Source organism: Otolemur garnettii, unplaced genomic scaffold, assembly GCF_000181295.1.
Source record: "Otolemur garnettii isolate 467f Iridium unplaced genomic scaffold, OtoGar3 scaffold00010, whole genome shotgun sequence".
In the NCBI taxonomy this organism is placed as follows: Eukaryota; Metazoa; Chordata; class Mammalia; order Primates; family Galagidae; genus Otolemur; species Otolemur garnettii.
The window spans coordinates 1422171-1442422 of record NW_003852405.1 but is presented as its reverse complement, the minus strand read 5'-3'; the positions used below and the strand labels follow the sequence as shown (position 1 = coordinate 1442422).

The 20252-nt window shown below is 52.0% G+C and overlaps 1 protein-coding gene across 1 annotated transcript; it reads right to left on the bottom strand.

Annotated features, from left to right (window-relative positions):
* Nucleotides 1–4956: 4956 nt before the first annotated feature.
* Nucleotides 4957–15385, bottom strand: ALX3 (ALX homeobox 3). The gene is made up of 4 exons (XM_003784050.1): nt 15027–15385; nt 9548–9864; nt 6025–6153; nt 4957–5628 (listed from the first exon to the last, which is right to left on the bottom strand). The coding sequence occupies exons 1-4, from the start codon at nt 15301–15303 to the stop codon at nt 5320–5322; spliced, it is 1032 nt and encodes a 343-aa protein (XP_003784098.1). The 5' UTR covers nt 15304–15385; the 3' UTR covers nt 4957–5319.
* Nucleotides 15386–20252: the final 4867 nt, after the last annotated feature.

The window sequence follows — 20252 nt, the reverse complement described above, 5'->3', positions numbered from 1 at the left end:
GATAGATTTTCTGCTGTTTCTTGCCAGGACTGATAGAAGTATGTAACTTGAGATTTTATTTTGGGGAAGATAGATTTTCACTATTTTTTGAGACCGAGTCTCACTTTGTTGCCCTGTGGTAGAGTGCCATGGCATCACAGCTCAGCAACCTCAAACTCTTGGGCTTAAGCAATTCTCTTGCCTCAGCCTCCCAAGTAGCTGGGACTACAGGTGCCTGCCACAATGTCCGGCTATTTTTTGGTTGTAGTTGTCATTGTCATTTGGCAGGCCCGGGCTGGGTTCGAACCTGCCAGCTCTGGTATATGTGGCCGGCGCCCCAGACCCTGAGCTACAGGCGCCAAGCCGATTTTCATTTTCTTACTCCATGATGCAACACAGGTCACTGAACCTGCCTGACCTGAGACTCTGTCCCCCTTCCATTTTGACTTCCCCAGTCTCTCCTCTGACCTGCACAAAAGAATGCAGAATATCGAAGCTTCAGGGGCCATAAAGCATAAGCAAATGAACGCCTTCATTTGTAGGTCCCAGAGCTGGCCTGGGGAAGAGAAGGGCCTTCTCACTGCCACACAACATGTTAGTGACAGGTTGGCCTTTTTATTGGGGGCAGAGAGAGACAGGTCTCCCTATGTTGCTAGTCTAGAACTCTTGGTCTCAAGCAATCCTCCCACCTGGGTCTTCCAAAGTACTAGAATTACAGGCATGAGCCATTGTGACTGGCCTGGATTGACTATTTGAACCCAGGTCACTATACAGAAAAGTCACAGAGAGGGGGTGGCTTTGTACACAGTGACTTCTGTGACTTCTATCTCATCTGGCTCATGAGATGAGAGAGAATCTGAAGGCCCTTTGTATATGGCTGAGTTCCATAAAATGTTGATTATTGCTAACCATGCTCAACATCCAGTGCTCTTTCAATCTACCAAGGGATGGGTTATCCCAAGGCTGTCACTCTAAGGATGGGAGCTGTCCCTTGTTAATCATAGCAGTTGCCACTTACTGGGTGCCAATAGGTATTAGGCACAATACTAGATGTTTTTGGAAGGCTTATTTTCTGAATAGTAGCCAGCAAACATTGAGTACTTGCTATGTGCCAGCCACTCTTCTAGGCACTTCATGTGTAATACCTTATGTATGCCTCATAATAACCCTAAAAGGTAACTACCATTAGAGCCACTATTTTGTAGATGAGAAAACTGGCACAGGATGAGTAAAGAACCTGCCCCAAGTTTCCCTTTGCAATGGACATGTGCTTTCCACTCTTCCACACCCTGTCCTGTTAATCACTGGGGAACACTTATTGCTAGTACATTCATTTGCTCATTTATTCACCTTGGCCAATTCTTAGTTTTTGCTCTGGCATGGTCCCAGCACAGGATATTCATGGCAAATGTCCCTCACTTTAGGCCCTAACTGGGCCACCCAAGCATGGCCTTGGCCTAACCTCTGGTGTGCCCTCCTGAAGGTAACGTGGGGATGTTGCTACCATTTTTTTTTTCTCCTTTTCAGCCTGAGCCTAAATTTCTTTGTGGGTCCCAGAGGACTTCTGTGTTGGCTGTCCGTGCCGTACCTGTCAGGTTTATCTCCTAGGAGGTTGGTTTCCTGTCTATCCTGTAGTGAACTGACTGCTCAGAGAAGCAATAGCTGTTACATTCATTTGGCACTTGGCCTCAGGCTGCTGGCTGTAAAACAAGGGGAGTGTATCCAGGCTCTGATGTTTACTCACTGAAGGTCCTTGAGCTAATCAAGCTCTAAGCCTCAGTTGGCTCATGTGTAAAAGTTGATTTAATAATAGTCCTATTGCAAGGGCTGAATAAGATAATGGATAACGAACTCACACACCTATCTGCCAAGAGACAACAATAAATGGTAGCAATTATTAGTATTGCTAATTGTCCTTCCAACTCTATGAATTTGCATCCATTTCCCTAAAAAACAGAAATCTCCTTTAAGGACCAGCACCATGCCTTAGGTCTCCTTACATCTAGTTCCCTGAATCCAGAGGCCTCTGTGAGAAGTCACTGCTCCTCCAGCAACCCTGCCATTGCACCCGATGACCTACTCTGGGTCAGGACCCATGCTAGATTCCCTGGATGTCCTGGTGACTAGGACCCCCCAGTCTCTCACTTCTTTTAATAAGTTCACAGTTGATGGAGAGATAGCCGTCAAAGCAAGTAAAAACAATAACATGGCAGATACAGAGACAGACACCTAAAGGGCCCACCATAGGACCTGTTGGTCTCAGCCCCCTCCTCCTGGAGAAGAGACTGCTGGGGGGAGCCCATAGCCATTGAGTGGGAGGGAGGGGCTCCAGCATCATCAGCAAAGTCTTTTTAAAAAGTTGTTTCAGGCTCATTGCCCACTAGGTAAAAATGGCTAGGACGAGCCTTTGGAGGAGGCTGAGGTGGGGTAAGGTACTTTCTCTGCTGGATAAAGGAAATGTTATGGTCTTTCCAGTTTCTGGCCATGTGGAGCTCCTATGTGGAGCTGCAGAGGGTCTACACTTTAGGGTTATCACTCAGGTTGACGTGTAAATGTTTGAGGGAGGTAGGGAAGGAGGATCTAATACCTCCAGTGAGAGGCATGCTCCATTGCCCCATGAGGTGGGGAGCCTGAACTGATTGGTCTTCTGGTTATGGCCCTCCAGTCCTGGCCCTTGTGTCCATACCTCTGCCAGGAATAAGATTTAGTGTTCTGGCATCTTCTCTGAGTGGGCCTCAAAGGGAGATTGAGCCTACCAACTCCCTTAAAGTTAGAATTCCAGGTAGAGCCACCTCCCCTTTCCCTTCCCAGATGGCATGAGCAGAGTCATAGCTTGGTCTTAGGGATCCACAGGGCCTAGGCTGAGGTCTGAGGTCACTTCTGACGTGAGGCTGAGGGTGGGGGCATCTGGAGACATAGAGCTGTGCCTTAGAGGTATAGGGGGTGGAGAGGGACACAGCTAATGGGAAGCAGGTGAAAGGGCTCCCACACCCATCCAGGGGACAGGCCCGCTGGGATGGCCCAGTCAGTGGGAGGACCTGTCAGCTCACAGATAATCCCATGGTACAGGCTCCGGGATGCCCATTCATATTCATTATATGTGAAGTGGGCGGTTGTAAAGTTAGCTTTCTCTTCATTTAGCTGTCACTAGACAGAAAAATATGAGCTGTGGGTAGATGCCCCTGGATGGGAGCCAGTAGCCGGTCTCTGGCCTCCCTGTGCCCTCCCTGAGCAGCCCCCACCCCGCCAGGTCCTCTCCTGGCCTCTGCCTGCCTCTCCCACTCCTGCTGCATTGAACTCTGGCTTGACTTTATTTTCTTCTATCTGCTTCCTTTGCACGGGCTTTGACATATCCTTTCCTTTCCCCTCCATCTTTCTAAACCAAAAGAAAAATCATGTTTTTTTGACCATTGCTCTATAAATTTCTGGTATCCACAATGCCGTGCAGAGGAGGCTCTCAGTAGATGCCTCTGCATGTCTCTGACTTTTGTGGGGCAGAAGGTTCAAAACTTTGCTATAGGTGAAGAAGCTTCTAGTACAATTAGTTCCATTACTGACCAACTGAGTGAGGGTGGTTCTGTTCTTCAGTGGCATCTGGTTATGCCAGTGTGTCCCAGTGTATATCCTGGGGATATTCAATCACCTGGTATTTAAAAAAATAAGAAAACAAACGCCATTGCCTTTATTCACAGTGTGTCCCTCCTCCAGCTGAACACAGAGCTCACACCTGCACCTCAGAGTCAGCACTAGAAGAGACAGGAAGGAAGTTGCCAGAAGCCAGGTTCTTGAATTGAGGGAAGAAAAGGAAAGAAAGAGAAGACATGGCCTCGTCACATTGCCTGGCTTGGCTGGGAAATCTGATCTGATGGGAGGACTGGCTCCCTCTTTGGGAATAAGCTCAGCCCTGATGTATCTTTGTGGGCTTGAGTTTCTCTGTGCCTGAAAGTAGAGTGTGGGGTGGGAGTGCCTGGGCTGCTGCTTGCTGGCTGGGGCTGAATTCTTCTAGGCAATGTGGTTGTGTTTACTGGGAGGGCCTCCTTTTTTCCTGCCTTCCAGCTTCAGAGATAAGGCAGAAAGTGGGGATGAAGGGTAGAAAGGGTAATATTCTGAAACCACAAGAAAGAGTTCTGGCTTTTGTCTCTGCCCCACAGCTCAGACATGCTCGTGGGATGTCTGGGAAAAGGGAGCCACCCCACCCCCACCACTCTGGGGACCAGCACATGGGCAGCTCTGTCTTCAGTGGGTACCCCATTCTTCCATTCTGCTTCCACTGTCAGTTTAGCCACAAATTTACTGCCAAATGAGCCCAGCACAACAGTCGCTCTTCTCCCTGACTCTCAGCAGCAGCCAAAGCTACAGAGACCCCAGGCAGGTGACAGGATCCAGCATGGCATGCAGCAGCCCTGAGAGCTCTGCTGCAGGCCACCTTCCCCTAGCCTCTAGGGATCCTTGTTGGGTCCCAGAAGAGCCTGGCCCTGCTTGGATTCCAGACACTGATGGGCCCTAAAGGGCCAGATCCTGGGGATATACAATCACTTGGTATTTAAAAAAAAAAAAAAATTGCCTTTATTACTATGTTGGGCAGCACTTTTTTTTTTTTTTAACACAAAAATGTTTATGAAAATGGGGGTTGGGATCTCAGAATCTATGGAAATCTGTTTTATTCTGAGCAACACTCAATACAGTTTCCATAGCATAGCTCTGGCTGAGAGAATTCAAATATCTGGTGGTTTCTGGTGGAATTTCTGCCTGTTTGGAGGGGAAGACAATTCCATAGCATGTTCAGAGACAGGGCACAGGGCAGGAGGAAGGCAGGGCGGGAGCCTGGGAGGGGCCCCTTTTACTCTGACTTCCACCTTGCATGCCCCCTGCTGGTGGGCAGGAGGAAGACTCCGCGGTCACCAGGCTCTTTGGTTTCCTTCCCCTCTCTCAACAAAGAGCTTCTCTCAGTTCATTCTGTGTCCTCTTCCCATTTTTCTGGGTTCCCTCAATGAGGAGCCAATTGAGCCGTGTCAGCTGGAGAGATAACCGCTGGGCAAAGTCTTGAGGAAGCAGGGCAGTCGTTCCCCTCCAGCGTGGAGTCTAGGCTCAGGGACTGAGTTTGTGGAAGGAAGAGCCCTTTGAGGCTATTTCTCTTAGGCAGCCCCACCTTATTCTAAGAGAAAAGACCCTGTAGCATGTTCCCTTCTGGGGGCGGAGGGTCCCAGCTGCTCTCCCAGCCTCTGGAACCATTTGGGGCTTGGAACAGAGGTGTGTCCTCTCTGGCATCCAGGCAGGGGTGCTGGGAGCAGCTGGGAATGGGTAAGGGGATGGGCAGCAGTCTGTGAGTCCAGTGACCAATCACGTGGTCCAGTTCAGCAAGCTGGGTGGCTCCTTGGGCTTCACCCTGAGTGAGACGAGGCTTGGAGACTTATAGTCACCATCTGGGGAGGATTCAAAGCTATGGCCCCCCAGGGCAGGAGTAAAGCTGTGGATGGAGTAGATGCCAGGGTGGGGTGCAGGGGAGGCTGGCACCCCCATGAAGCCAGCCACACTGCCATGGGCGTGGGAATATGGAGACATGCATGGGGAGGGGATGCCCTCTGGAGACACGAGGCAGGGGCCCCCAGGGCTCCCAGATCCTGGACTGGGCCACAGGGAGTTCTGCAGCTGAAAAGAGAGGAAAAAGAAGGCCCATGAGCCAGTAGCCCCAGAGTTGCTGCCCTTACCCAGAGGCTCACTCTTTGTCTTTGGGGCCCCAGAAACTTCCCAAGAAACCTCCACTTGGCTATCCCCTCCCGTCCCCAACACTGGCAGTGGCATCTTAGGAGGCCCCTATTACTCCTGACAAAATAAAATTTTCTTATGTGATTCCTTTGGACTCTGCAGGCTCATTCAGAGACAGGTAAGAGTCCTGATTTGCAGAGGAAGAAGTGAAGTAATTTGCCCAAGTTTACATAGGACCCTGATGCTGCTCTTGGTCTCCCCAGGCCAGAGCTTATATTCTTTCTGGCAACCCTAGGGGAGATAGTTGGGTCATGACTTAGGGGCAGTTGGGGGTCTCACCTGGGGGTGGCTGTCAGTGCGGGGCAGCACAGAGATGTCATAGGCAGCCGTGAAGGGGTTCCGCCCCTCCTGGATCTTCCCATATCGCTCACGCTTCCGCCACTTGGCTCTGCGGTTCTGGAACCAGACCTGGAGGCAGATTGGGAAGGGTTGGGGGTGGGGTAGATGACAGAGCAGCCCTGAGGAATGGAGCCTGCTGGGGAGAGTCATGATTGTGTCCTCCTGTGGGGTGGGGAGCTAGCTCCAGGCTGGAGGATCTCAAGCTGTGGGTGTGTGTGTGTTAATCCATGCTATTCTCAGGGCCAGGGGAGCCTGGGAAGAAGCCTAGGAGAGGCCCAAGACCAGAGGGGGTTAACTGGCCCAATGGGCCCCAGCTACCAGTTCTTAGGCTGAGTCACTCTCTAGTTTTCCAGCCTGGCTATGTCTGGAAGAGGGATCTTGGGGGAGAATCTATAGTCTCAGAGGCTCTTACACATCTTTAGTGGACCGTGCACATGTTTTGGGTTCCTGGTCCCCCTGCCTCAGCTCCTTTTCCAGTCTACCCACTTCGCAACATCTGAGGAATCTCCGAGACATTTCTGTTCAGATCATCTCCCTAGAGACCTTGGCTCTGAGCCCAACTCCTTAACAAGGCCCTTGCCTCTTTCCACAGCCTCATGTCCTGCCAGGCCACAATACTCAATTCTTCCTAGTTGCTTCTCAAGCTCCCACAGCCCACCTCTCCTTTTAAATACTCTGCTACATGGCTTTTTCCTGCTTTAGCTTACGTTTTCCCTGCCTGGGTTACCCGTCACCCGGACACACATCTAAGCTGAGCACCCTCCACTGGACTTCCATAGCACCCTGGACCTCTCCCTTTGTACTTAGCCCACTCTATGACCATTATCTGTTCATTTACATGAGTCATGAAAGTTTTGAGATACAGAAAAATCAAGAAACATGCAATCCACATGGAAGAAAACAAATGAAGCCCTTCCAGCAACACCAATAAGCCCAGCAAGTTGAAACTTGCACGGGTGAATCAGAAAGGACACTGTTGACTGTGTTTCTTAAAAGTGAAATAATGGACCATAACAAAGTCTGTCTCAAAACTTTCACAATGACACTATGTATAAGCTCTTGACAGGTCAGGTAGCATCTCTGTGTTGTGCATGTATGTATGATGAATTTGTTGGGGATATGCCCTATGCCTATTAGAGCTATGTGTTTTCTCGTATGTGTTTTGTATTTCCTTTACTTAATCAACATATGTGTCAGGCTCTGGCCTATATGTTAGCGATATCAAACAAAATCAAACAAACAAAAACAACTGCTTTCCAGGGATCTGGGTGGGAGCCACAACAGAAGCTTCACATGTGTGTTTGCACATATGTGTATAAGTAACCCAGCTACTCTGGCTGGAATGAGAAATTCCACCCCAGCCCTTTACCCTCCCCGCTCAACATGGCCAGTCCTACTCATGCAGGCAGGAGGCACTGACAGTTCAGGTAAGTATGCATACCATCAGCCCTCTAGCTCCCAAGGCACAGAGATCCCAGAGCAGCCCTGGTGCCTAGTCAGGGAAAAGTTACCCCCACCTGCCCAGATGCCTGCGTTTCTCCCTCCTCTGCAGCCTGGAGCCATTGAATCTGAGTACTGGAATTACTTCTCTGTCACTATCCACGCCTCTAGAGTTCCCACTGTAGACCTCTGCCTGAGCTCTGGACTTGCCCTCTGCATTGTCCAGTGTGAGGTCTTATTATTCTCCTCCACAGGGCAGGGTTTATGAGTGGGTGTCAGAGAAAACACCCCAAGTCTAGTGCCTCAATCATCCAAAAAGCTTCTAAAATCGGGCTGGGCCTCATGGCTACCCATGACCCTTTCTAGGGTTGACAAGGTCCTGGAAATGAGTGACGAAGTGTTCACCAACTCCCCAAAGTACTTCCATAGGGAAGGGCCATTTGGACTCCCTTCTGAGGCCGACTGAGATATTCTGGAGATTGCACATTCCAGATTGCTATGGTTTATATAATCTGGGATTGTCTTGAATGTTGGGCCTCTTGCCCTGCAGCGCCATGGGGGACAGATTTAGAATGTTTTGGTGGCTACCTGGGAGGAGAAGGGGCAACAGCCCAAGCCCTCTGGTCCTGTATTGGATGGCAGGGCCTTCTTTGCTAGATGGTAGTTGGCCTCTTTTATAGACAGGCCTGTGAGTTCCCATATCCTGCCAGAGCTGGCCCTTGTCCCAGTGCCTTCAAAAAAGTCTCTGGAAGGGTCCCTTGCAGGGTGTCATGAACATGAGCTTTGCCCCTGCTAAGTCTCTTCTGTGGTGGGAGAGGCAGTCCAGCCTGGCCCTGTCACCTCCTGAGAGGTCACCTCCTCCCCTTTTTCTGGAACCCCAAACCCACCCCTCCCAGCACCTCCTGCTTGGCATCAGGGAGCCTGCTGTGATCAAGCTAGTTCAAAGCAAGGCAACGAACAGCCATCTTCCTCTTGGGCAAAACTTACCAAACCTCCTTCCCCCAAGAGGCCAGCCTGCTCACCACTTTCATGTTCTTTGTCACTTCTAAGTGCTTGGATGTGGACTTCCCTTCCTCCTTTCCCAGCAACTCCCCACCTACCCACCCATTCCCCACAGGCTGGGCTTAATCCTAAATGAAACTGGCCATAGTCCCATCCAAGAGGCCCTGGGGCCCAATCTCAGTGGGAGAGTGTTTTAGGATGGGGAAGGGTTCCCAGCCAGGCTCTCCCATCCTGGGTCTGAAAGCTGGCAGGGACTGAAGGTCACTGGCTCACAATGAATTTGAAGGTCACTGACCCTGAGACCCCCAAGGAGGGGGCATCTCACTCTAGAGAGCCACCTCTGGAGCAGGTCTGATATATATGTTCAGTACTGTGCAGCTTCCAAAATGCTGCCAGACCTGTGATCCTCTAGATCAGTGATTTTCAACTAGTGTGCTGTGGCACACTGGTGTGCTGTGAGAGGATCCTAGGTGTGCCATGAAATTTTTTAAAGATCGTTAATTAAATTATTTTCAAAAGAAGTTCAAAGCACAGTAACTATATTCTTTTTTTAACTCTTTTTTGATCGACATAATTTAAATGCACCATGGAAGTTTAACTATAGGTTCAAGTGCCCTATGAGATAGAAAAAAAAAGGCTGAAAAACGCTGCTCTAGACACTGCCTAAGCAGCTAGTACCATTATTCCCTATTTCTGAATTGGGAAATAGATTGAGAGATTCAATGACATGCCCAAATCACCTGGCCAGCTAGTAAGTAGAGTCCAACTTCCTTCATAGGGCTTTGACTCAAAGAGGCCATTACCTTACAGCTACCCATAAGCCTCAACTTGGGCTGGAAGAGCCTGTGGCTGCAGCAGAGCTGGGTATGGAGCAGAGCCCAGGAGGGCAGGCGGAGGGCAGACACACAGGAGAGGCAGCTCTTTGAGGCGCTAGCACCTGTCTATCCCAGCCCTTCTAGGCTGTGGCCACTGTCTTGGCGGTGGGAGCAGCCCCAGAGCCCTGTGCCCACAGTGTCCTCACCTGTACTCGGGCCTCAGTCAGGTCCGTGCGCAGAGCCAGCTGCTCCCGGGCATATACATCAGGGTAGTGGGTTTTCTGGAACACCTTCTCCAGCTCCTCCAGCTGGAACGTGCTGAAGGTGGTACGGTTACGGCGCTTCTTGCTCTTGTTCTTGGCCAACTCCATCGAGTCAGGGAGTCTTGGGGAGAGAGGGAGACGCAGGCTGGCCAGGCAGGGGCCCGGGGAGCCTTGCAAGTTAGAGGGTCCGTCTCTGGGTCCCCCTTGGCAGTCCAAGGGCAGCTGGGGGAAGCTGGCAGCTTTGGAGGCCTTCTCCTCAGCTGCAATGGAAAACACAAAAAGGAGGATGGAAACCGAACCAGGGGCTTTTGTGGGTGGAATGGAGGGAGGGGGGAGAACACTTTAGTCTCCGCCTCCCCCTTCCTTTGCCTTCCCTTCCTCTAGCAGCCACCCTCCACAGGAGCCTGGCATTCAGAGGCCTGCCTGCTGAGCCTCCAGCTGGGGAGGGGGCCCTGGGGAACCATGTGCTCTGTGGTCTGGGCGGATCTGCTGGGGCGGGGGTGGGGGTTCATTTCGGGGAAGTGCTCTGTGGTGGCGCGTTCCACAGGGGGTGGAGGTGCCAGGATTGGCGCCACAGCAGGGACCACCATCCTGGCAAGGCCAGGAATGGGGTGGGGGTGAGGATAGGATGGCTGACATCTCCTACCCCTGCCAGAAAGTTCTTCCTTGTTCCTGACTCTGCAGACCTTGGTTCCCAGGTCCTTGTGCTCACTCCTTTGCTCCCAGGACCAGGCAGGCAGTGGATAAGGATGCTCAGATCACTTTTGGTAGCTGCTCTGGCTGTGTCATGTTATCTGACTCTCAAGTCTCAGGTCAACATCAAATTCCCTAGTTCAAGCGTATGTGGGGAAGGATGGGACAAAGAAGCTTCCAGGGGGATCTCCTCTCTCCATTCCTCCTAAAATTATGTCTGGGCGAGGACTTAAGCTCCAGCAATGGAGAGATAGAACTAAAATGAGCTATGTTAAGAGAAGGAGAGTTGGGGGACCAGGCCAACATCATTGTCATCATTGCCTGTGCTCTTTCCTCTGGTGTTTCTGGCTGCTCCCCCAGTGCCTGGGACTAACACGCAGGGAGGGCTCTCTTGCAGACTGGGAACAGTTTCTAGCAGCCCCACTCAGGAAGCTTGGAGGAGCCCCACCACAGAGGACTGAGAGACGGGCATGGTGAAAAATAGGTTAGCCTAATCACCCTGGCCCTCTCCCTCTGACAAGGACCCCCTCAGTGGCATCCTCACAAAATTCTTCTTCAATAGTCCACTGGGATGGCAGATGAGACGCCACAAAGACGCCCCACTGACTCACACAGCCCTTTCTCTGGCCTTGGTCCCATCTCCAGTGGGGGCCTGGCCCCAAGGAGGCCCAGCTAGCTGGCACCAAGAAAGAGGCAGTTCCTTCCCTGGGATGTGATCTTAGGATCACAGCTGTAGTTGGGGGAGGATGGGATCAGAGAAATGGGCGTCTCAGGATCTGGTTCTGATGAGTCCTTGTCTGCGAGGTAGGGGTGTGCAAGTTGGGCAAGATCCCCCTCATCTATAAGGTGGTCAGTGACCTCCCAGGACCACCCAGGCTGTGAAATAAGCTCCTTTTTGTGGGACACCCAGGAGAGTCAGGCAGGGCCTGGCCTTGAGTTGTGCCCCGCCTGTTTACAGGTGGCCCACAGCAGCAGCCACAGGCACCAGATTTCCTCCACTCAGGTGGAGCATGCGGAGAAAATGTTCTGGGCCTTGCCTTCCATTCTTGGTCAATACACTTTGTTTCTAGGGGTAGTTCCATTTGGTAGAAGCTTGGGAAGAACTCATGGAAGTTGAACCAAATAAGTAAAAATGGTCAGGGAAACCAGGGAGACTAGAAAAGAACACTCTACACACTGCAGACCCTTAAAATATGTGATCTGAGAGGGAACAGTCTTGGTGTCCTAGGTTTGCAGGGAGGCAGTGCTGGACTCAGGGTGGGGTCCAGGAAGTACTGACATCACTTCAGAGGTCCTCCAAAGCCCTGAGGCTTGCTGATCTCTCTTGGACCCTCAGTATCTGCTCCAATAGTACCTGTCCAGAAGAAGTGACCAAATCTGGGTCCCTGAGACTTGCCTCCCTGACCTTGAGCCACCCAGCTGCCATGGTCAAGGGACAAAAGTGCAGCAGGACTTCTCAGGACAGTTTCCAAAGAAAAGGCCCAGCTCACTGGCCTCTGCTCATCTCTCAAGCCTGCCCAGGGGACTGCTACCCTCCTTATTGCCATCTCCCTCATACCTCCTTGATCTGCCTGGAGGATGCCAGTGGAAATGTGGCAACCCCATTTTGGAGAGATAAGGGCACTCCTAAGAGAACATGGAACAGTCTCTTGAGGAGCAAGGCATAGAAGACAAAAAAGAGAAATAGGAGAAATGAGGGGAGGTAAGCAAGGAAGGAGACCAGGAATGGAAGCCAGTGGTTTGTGAGTCTACACTTGCAAAAGGGAAGGCTGCTCTATTAGGGGCTGACACATTGAAAGTGTGTATGGGCAGTGCATAGGAGACATCATACCTGCCCCAGACACCGGGTAGTTAAGGAGAAGTACTCATGCTGGAGATTTGGAGCCTAGGACTCAGTGCCAGGGTTTTCCTGGCCTGCACAACCTGCAGGACCACAGCAGGAGCTCCTGGGCATGGAGCCAGGACCCGGACTTTTAACGTGGCAAGGAGCTCTTTGCCCCTGACTCAGCTCTCATGGCAGCAAGAACTTCTAACCCTAAGGGGTGCCAGAAACCCTATTAGGGGCTGCCTCTAGTTACTATGCAGCCCTGGAGCTGCAGGGCTTGGGCCGCGGACTGAGTGCTCCACCGTCCCCAGAAAGCATCCACTTAGGCCATGGGACCTCGGTGGGGTTTCACCTTTCGCAGCAGCCTCAATCAGTAAGATGCTATTTCCTCTCCATGCTGGGGTTTCTAAGCGACTCGCAGAGCTGGCTGAGGACTGAGCTCCCGCCGCTCTGGCTGAAAACCCAAATCGATGTTCTTCCTAAAGGTTTTCAGCCTAGACCTGGGACTCTCCTTAAAGTCAGCCGTCAGCGGGGTCACCTCAGAGACAGCGGGCAAAACTCTAACGGAAGTCACTTCCTGATAGTGCGTTCGAAAGTCAAGAAGCCAAGCTCAGGGAAAGACCGGCCGCCTTCTCGTGGGGAAGGAAGGAACCGCTGACCACCTCTCTGGCTCTCAGAGCAGACAAGCGCAGAGGCTGCGAGGGTGACCGGCTCCGCCAGGACGCAGCATGGGTCCAGAGCAGGGCTGGACGCTCTCGCACCAGCGCGGCGCGGGTGACCCGTAGGAGAGAAGCGGTGCTCCAGGCTGGGGGGCGCGCAACTGCCCGGCCTCGCAAAGATCGCGCCGCAGATGGGGCGCAGCTGCGCGCTCACTGGTCTGAACTGGAAACGCTCTGAGCCCGTTATTTTAAAAGCCGGGAAATAAGGCGGGTTTCCCCTTCGCCCGCCACTTCTCGCCAAGTAGGGTGCGCTCCCCCGAAGCTGTCTGGACTCAGGGCCGCCGGACACTCTCCGGCCAGGGCACCCGCGACGCGGGCGGCGGCCAGGAGTCAACCCAGGCGACGCTCGCATCCGCGGTGCCTCCCTTCGTTTGGCGTATTCTCGGCTCAGTTAGAATCGTTAATTTTTAAAAAATCGCATTTGTACTCATTTTATGTTTTAGTCTTTCAGGATGGCCATTTTTCTTTCGTTTTATCTGCTCTCCCCCTCTTCGTCCTTTCTCTCCTCTATTTACCCGCTTTGTTTGATCTTTCTCTTGCTTATTTTTTCCCCTTCGTTCTTCATTTACTCCATTCCGTTCTGCCCAGCTCACCGACTGCCACTTAACTTCTCATTCTCGCCGCTCTCATCCGTTGTTTTCTTTTATTTCCTTCTCCATTTCTTTGGTTATTGTTCACACACTGGTATTCTTCTTCAGCATTTCGTTGTCTTCGACACCCTCGCCGTCGGATCCCAGGTTCCTCCCAGCCGCTAGCTCCGCAGCCGCGCTCTCTGCAGTCCGCTCCGCGCTGGAGCGGTCGGGGCGCCTGGGCCGTCGTTGCGGGATGAGGCGCCCAAAAGGGACTCCGGCCCACAGGGTGGGGCCTGCCACCCGCCCCGCGCGGCGCGTTGAGCCAGGCCGGGTACCTGTCCCTGGCGGGGCTCACCGGGCTGCGTGGCCGCTGCCTTCTGGCTGGGATCAGAGGAGCCAGGCCAACTGCTTCTCATTAAGTCCCAACTGTGGTTTTTGTCAGGAAAGCCTCTTTCAAAAGGCACAGACAAGAAGCTCCGCGGACTCGTTCATTTCCTCCGCTGACCCCCACGCGCCCCCCCCCCCTACATTCCCACCGCCAGGGCTGGACGAGGGCCCGAGATGTTCGGCCACTCCGTGGAGGCCCGCGAGGCGCCAGCAGGGCGGCGGCGGTGGCGGCTGGAGGCGAATCTCAGAGGATCCACCTCTGGGCCTTAGCTGCGGGATGTGGCAGCACAGATAGGGTGGGCGCGGGCGCCCAGGAGCCTACTGGTCAGCGGGTGCAGTGGGCGGCGGGAGGGCTGTGGATCTGCCTGCCAGGCCCGAGCCTTCAAGCGCGTTCTAGGGTGATGGAGTCCAACCAGCCTTAGCACAGGGTGCCGGCCCAGCACCCCAAGGCACCCTGGGGTTAGGCCTGCCCAGAGTGGCTCCCGACGGCCCAGCAGTGACGATCCAGTGCGAGGAGAGCCAAAACTGCAAGAAGGGCGGCCATCACTGCGCAGGAAGACGGGAAGGCCAGGTTAGTCTGAGAAATAAGAATATAGTTACTCCGTTTTGAGAATAGTCCCGGCACTGCGAGACCAGTTGCGGCCACTCTGCTGAGCATCTAGCGCACAGGCAGCGCCCTTTCCGCGGAGGCTAGGCCCAGGGTGGAGAGGTGTGCCAAGAACAGGCCTCAGTACTCAGCTGAGCCTGATGTGGGGGCACTCTAGGTCGAGGCCCAGCCTCTGGGCTCTCCACCGGCGACTGACACAAAAGCCGCGATTCTGCGTCAGGGCTCAGTGTGGCTCCCGGCCCTGGGCCAGATCTGGGCTTTAGGGTCGGTGGCAGTTACTGACCAACTCCGGCTGAGCATGAGTTCTCTCTCCCGGCTCCAGCCACTTTCAGGCCCGCCTGTGACCCGAGCTGTCTAGCCTCCCTCGACCTCCCGCCTCCCATCCCCGGCCGCCGGCCGCTGGGGACACCGGTGGCTCTGCCTCCCGCACTGCACTGGCTTTTGCCGGGCCCGGGCCAGAGCCAATCCGGCTTTCGTGGGAGCCGTGTCAAAAGGTGAGAGGGGCAAAAAGTTGACAAACAGGCAAGCGGGAGAGTTAAGCAGGGAAGTCCGGGTGGTCCCGGGTAGAGAAGAAGAAGAGAGGGTCAGGCTTTGCGCTCTGCTCCGCGCCGCGCGTTACCTTCCGCGGGGCCCTCGTAGAAGTGACCGCCGTTGAGCACCAGGCCCGGCCCGAGGTCCTGCAGGTACTTGGCAGGCGGCTTGGCCGGCTCTGGGAGGTAGGGCTCCAGGGGCCCGCAGGCCGGAAAGCGGGTCAGCCGCGGACCGCGGGGCGGCGCCGAGTGCAGGTGAGGCGAAGCGGCGGGAGTCCCCTGGGGGCCCCGAGGCTCATCCCCTGCGGCCGCATAGGGTCTGGGTGCAGGCCCTACGCCGAAAGGCGCGCAGCGCTCAGGGTCCATGCCGGCTTGGGGCGCACAGGCCTCCGGGGCTCCCGGGCTCGCGCTGCCCGCGCGGCCTGTGAGCACCCGCCAAGGGGGAGGGACCTGGGAGCGGGGGCGCGGAGCCCCCGGGAGCGGCGCGCGCCGCGGGGGGCGGGGGGCAGAGGAGGGGGCCGCGCCTCTGACTTAATGCTGGAACCATCCACGTCACGTGTGGTCCCGCGCGGGTTAACCCCTCGGAGCCCGAAGACCCCCTCCCAGATTTACTCGGAGCCCGGTGTCCCTGGCCATTTGCGGAGAGGATGAAGCAGCTTCCTCTGTAGGGCAGGATCCTTTTGTCTACCCAGCCAGGTGAATCCCTGGCGCAGGACAGCATCCTTTGTCCTGATATCCAACCTAGTGGCTTTTGCCCCTAGAGGGGTGAGGTAGCATGGGGCGGACCTCTTCTTCAGCGACAAGCACTTTTAGGCCTATCTCCTGAAATGAAGACTGCTGCCTCCAGCAAAACACCTCCCTTTGAGATCTATTGTTTCTCAAGGGAGAGAGGAGTTACTGGGAAGGTGTTGTGTGGAAACAGCGCTAAGCTGGGAATGGGGCCTGGCCACTATCATTAATTAGCTGTGAGGCCTGGAGCCGGTCACTTGGTGTCCTTATCTAACTGTGGAGGTTGTGCCAAGTCAACTTGCAGAGGAGACCCCCAGTGGCAGCTCAGGACTGAAGACAGTCCAGCAGGGGCAACATCTGGAACAGGTGGAGAAGGAAGAGAAGGGCTCCTGTTCCCTTTGGGCAGCAGGCATGGAGTGAATGCCTTTCAATGGGCACATGACCCAAGTGTCTAAGGCCCCACTGGAGAGAGTGTATCTGCAGTTCAGACCTCAGGGTTCTGCTACCTTAGGCCTGCCATTTTGGAGAGGATGAGGGTAGCACTGCATCTCTAAGAACTGTGTCTCCCCACCCAAAAGGAAACAGGATTAGGGAAGTAGCTTATATAATAATTTCTGAAAAGAGAAACCCCTTTTACCCTACCTCAGATCTGGGAAGAAATGCCCAAGGATCCCAGGACCCTGCTCACTTCTGATGAATTGAGAAACCCTTGGGTCTGGGTAAAACTTTTTGTTTTCAATGCCTTCCAAGACTAGCAAGAGAGGTGGAGAGTCAAACATCATTTGTATTTCATTTGAATTCTCAATGTTTAAAGGAATCCAAGAGGCCTGGTGTGAACACCTCCTTCTTCCGCTGGGGGCTTAGAGGGGGTTTCTTGGCTGTCCTCAGCCAGAGTTGGGCTGTAAATCAAGGCCAAACAGGAACCAGAAGCCTTGCATCTCACAAGGAGTCATTAAGCCATTATTAAACATACCATAACTTCTCTGAAGCCTTATTGGCTTAAACACCACATTGGAGGCATTATGGCCATTAGGGCCCCTAATCACAGACTACAGACCCAGCAAAGAGATGGGAGCACCTGGAGCTGGTATTTCTAGCCAAGAGGGAGGCTTAGCTTGAAATTAAGTGTCCCCTCGGGCCTCAGGGGAATCTATTCTCCAGGATCCAGTAGATCTCAGCTCTAGGCAACCAGCTTGAACTAATCACCTATGTTCATTAATAAAATTTTTCAATAGTTGTTGATTGGATCTTGTTGACTTTCTAGGAGGATGTTAGTGTCTCAGGACACTATTCAACAAAGTTATCAAGCAGCTTACTGTGGAGGATCCAAGTATGATGACGAGGAAAATGTCATCAACAATTTAAACAAGGCAACTTAGATTAAATGCTAGGTCTCTTGCCTCTGGTGGTAACCTTCCTGAGCCTCAGTTTCCTCAGCATAAAAACTGGCCATACACATGGAGGATATTTGAGAACAGCACTCATGTTTTGAGGTGGGTGGGTAATTGGAGTTGCCCCCAAGCAAGTCAGGACACTGAGAGGAGCCTCCATGTCCACTTCCACTTCCCTTTTAAACTACTATGCCAACCCCTAATCTTTACCCATATGTGATCTGGGAAGAGTTTGATCGTGCAGAAAAAAACACAAAAACAGCAACCTGAGAGTTACTAAAGTCTCCTTGTTAGGAGGGGCAGAAGATCATGGAGACCCTTTGGTATACACACATAATACTTATGATGTGGGATGTTATCTCATGTATTCTGCATACATGGGCTTGTTTAATCCTGGCAACCACCCCATGAATAGGCACAGTTAGCTCTTTTTTTTTTTTTTTTTGAGAAAGTCTCAAGCTGTCGCCCTCAGTATAGTACTGTGGCATCACAGCTCACAGCAACCTCCAACACTTGGGCTTAAGCAATTCTCTTGCTGCAGCATCTCAAGTAGCTGGGACTACAGGTACCCGCCACAATGCCCAGCTATTTTTTGGTTACAGTTGTCACTGTTGCTTAGCAGACCAGGGCCGAGTTTGAACCCGCCACCCTAGATGTATGTGGCCCATGCCCTTGTCGATTGAGCTACAGGTGCCACCCAGTTAGCTCTTGTTTATCAGAGAAAGAGCCCGAGGGCGGAAGTGAGCCATTTGTTCAGGTGGAACAGTCAGTTAGTGGCAGAGCCAGGATTTACACTCAGACCAGTGGCCCCCTGCCCCACGTGACCCTCTCTCCATCCTTCTTCAGCTGACTTAACAAAGTTGGAATTATTCCCCAGCAACCCCTATTTTCACAATAGGAAGGCTTCTTAATGGGAAGTTGAGGCCATAGCCGATTGAGGCCACTGCCTGGCTGCCTTCATGATCACCAAGTGGCAGTTTAGCCAGACTCGTGTACCTCTCTTTGGTGACTGGCACAGTAGGTCCAGAGTAGTCCTTGCTAAGCTGAAACCAAATGAAACAGAGTATTTAACCCCTGAGAGGCTTTAAGACCCAAACAGCCAGATGTGGGGCAGAATTTTAATTTTAATGCTGTTTGATAATCAGTTGTATTATAATAACGTTTGTCCCTGAGATATTGTCCTTAGAATAAGAGATGAGCTGAGGGCATGACCCAGATAACTCTAGGTCCTATAATGAAAAAACAAACAAACAAACGAAATAACCTCTCCATTTACTGAGAAAAATCTTTTTGTTTTTATTTATTTTTTCCTCCATCTCACTATGTTGCTCAGGCTAGAGTACTGTGGTATCAGTATAGCTCACAGCAACCTCAAACTCCTGGGCTCAACTGATCCTTCTGCCTCAGCCTCCCGAGTAGATGGGACTGGAGGTGGCCATCATTACACTTGCCTAATTTTTCCATTTTTAGTAGAGATGGGGGTCTTGCTCTTCCTAAGGCTGGTCTCAAACTCCTGAGCATCAGGGCATCCACCTTGGCCTCCCTGAGTGCTAGGATTACAGGCATGAGTCAGAAACTACCAGTGCTTGGGCAAAGCTACTTTTTAAAATGAAATTATACTGGCTGTATTATACTCACTGATTGCTTCATTCATTCGTTTATTAGGAAGCCCTACAACAGAACCTGCATTTGTTGGCAACAGAAAACAGTGGATAGTAAGACCAACACGATCCCTGCTTTCATGGTACTGTGTGCCTGTACTTTGCTGGAATGGAAATGTCTCATCCACATTGAAGAAAATCATTGTTTGGATGTGAGTTAAAATCTGATCTTGAGAACAGAGTTCCTGGATCTGGGCTCAACTGTAAGGTCAGTTCCTCAATGGCCAAACATCAGAACAATCTTCTTTTCTCCCTGTGGATATCCAGAAGGGGTCAGGACAACGGAAAGAGGTAACCTCAGATCTGAGATTTGTATGACATCTACAAAACTTCCTTCCAGCCAGGGAAAACTCGGTCGTTCTTTTTCTTCGAAGGGAAGACAGTCTTGCCCTTGTCTTGAAAACTTACATTGATCCTTTTGAAAATTCTGGGTTTGGGAGACTAAGTAAATTGTTTCTCATTAGTGACATTCTTCCTGGAAGGTCAAGCTAAGGAATGGTAAATAAACCTTCAGATCCGGTGCTTCCTCCTCACCCATGATATTTTTTAAAAAGAAAGAAAGAAAAGAAAAAAACTTCAGGCTATGGATGTCCAGAATCCTTGGCTGTGATTCTAATTTTGCAGGCTAATGTCTGTTCTTTGGGGTGAAATTTCTGAGTAATTAGGGAGTTACTTTTTCCCTATTTCATTGATTTGGCTGTTTATGGAGAAAGAAACTTCACACTGCCTCAGTTTCTTCACTGGAAAGTTAGGAGGAATGATTCTATAGCCCAGCCTTCCTGGAATCAGTGAGATAGTGTTTATACAGGTGTTTCTTGAGCTTGAATCCACCATTGAACCCATATTTTCCTGCTCTTTCGGTCCAGCTCACTGGGGATGGGCTGGAATGGGGGCACAGGAAAGTGGAGCTATGTCTTTGATGTGGCAGTGTCCTCAGGGCCTGAGTTTGTCCTGGCAGCTGACTTATTGCCTTTGTATGAAGTGGCAAGTGCCACCATGGACCATGGAGAAGTCATTTCATGGAGGAGTTTTTGATGAATTCGTTCTTAGTATAAAACAGAAAGGGGCACATTTAGAATTCTTGGCAATTTTAACACTTGCATTAATTAATTTTGTGCATTCATGTATCCATCAAGCATTTATTGAATGCTAGCCAGTGGGGCCACACAGCAAGGATAGAGCCTAAGACAATAGCACCACTTACTCTCAGGGCTTTTCTAGACTAGCAGGAGAGAGACACAAAAGCAACAGGCATTGACACCATAATTGATTGCACTGACATAGGAGAGCATGGGGAATGCAGGGGCCATGAGAAGGGCATCTGTCTAAGCCTTAGGCTGGGGACAGCTGATCATGAAACACTCCAAGGTTGACCCTAGGAATCAGAAAGTTGAGTGGGGGCTCCCCAGGTGAAGGTGTGTGGAGGGGCAGGGAGAGAGGGCATTCAGGAGAGAACAGCCCAAGGCTAAGAGAGAGGAAGCCAAGTTTGGGGAATTTGATTTGTTAGGTATTGCTGGAGCTTGGGGAGGGAAGA

Coding starts and splice junctions, on each gene's coding strand:
- ALX3 (XM_003784050.1), bottom strand. CDS start 15,303: ATGGACCCTGAGCGCTGCGCGCCTTTCGGCGTAGGGCCTGCACCCAGA. Junction 9,865..15,026: donor CTACGAGGGCCCCGCGGAAG/GTAACGCGCGGC, acceptor TTTCCATTGCAG/CTGAGGAGAAGGCCTCCAAA. Junction 6,154..9,547: donor TGACTGAGGCCCGAGTACAG/GTGAGGACACTG, acceptor ATCTGCCTCCAG/GTCTGGTTCCAGAACCGCAG.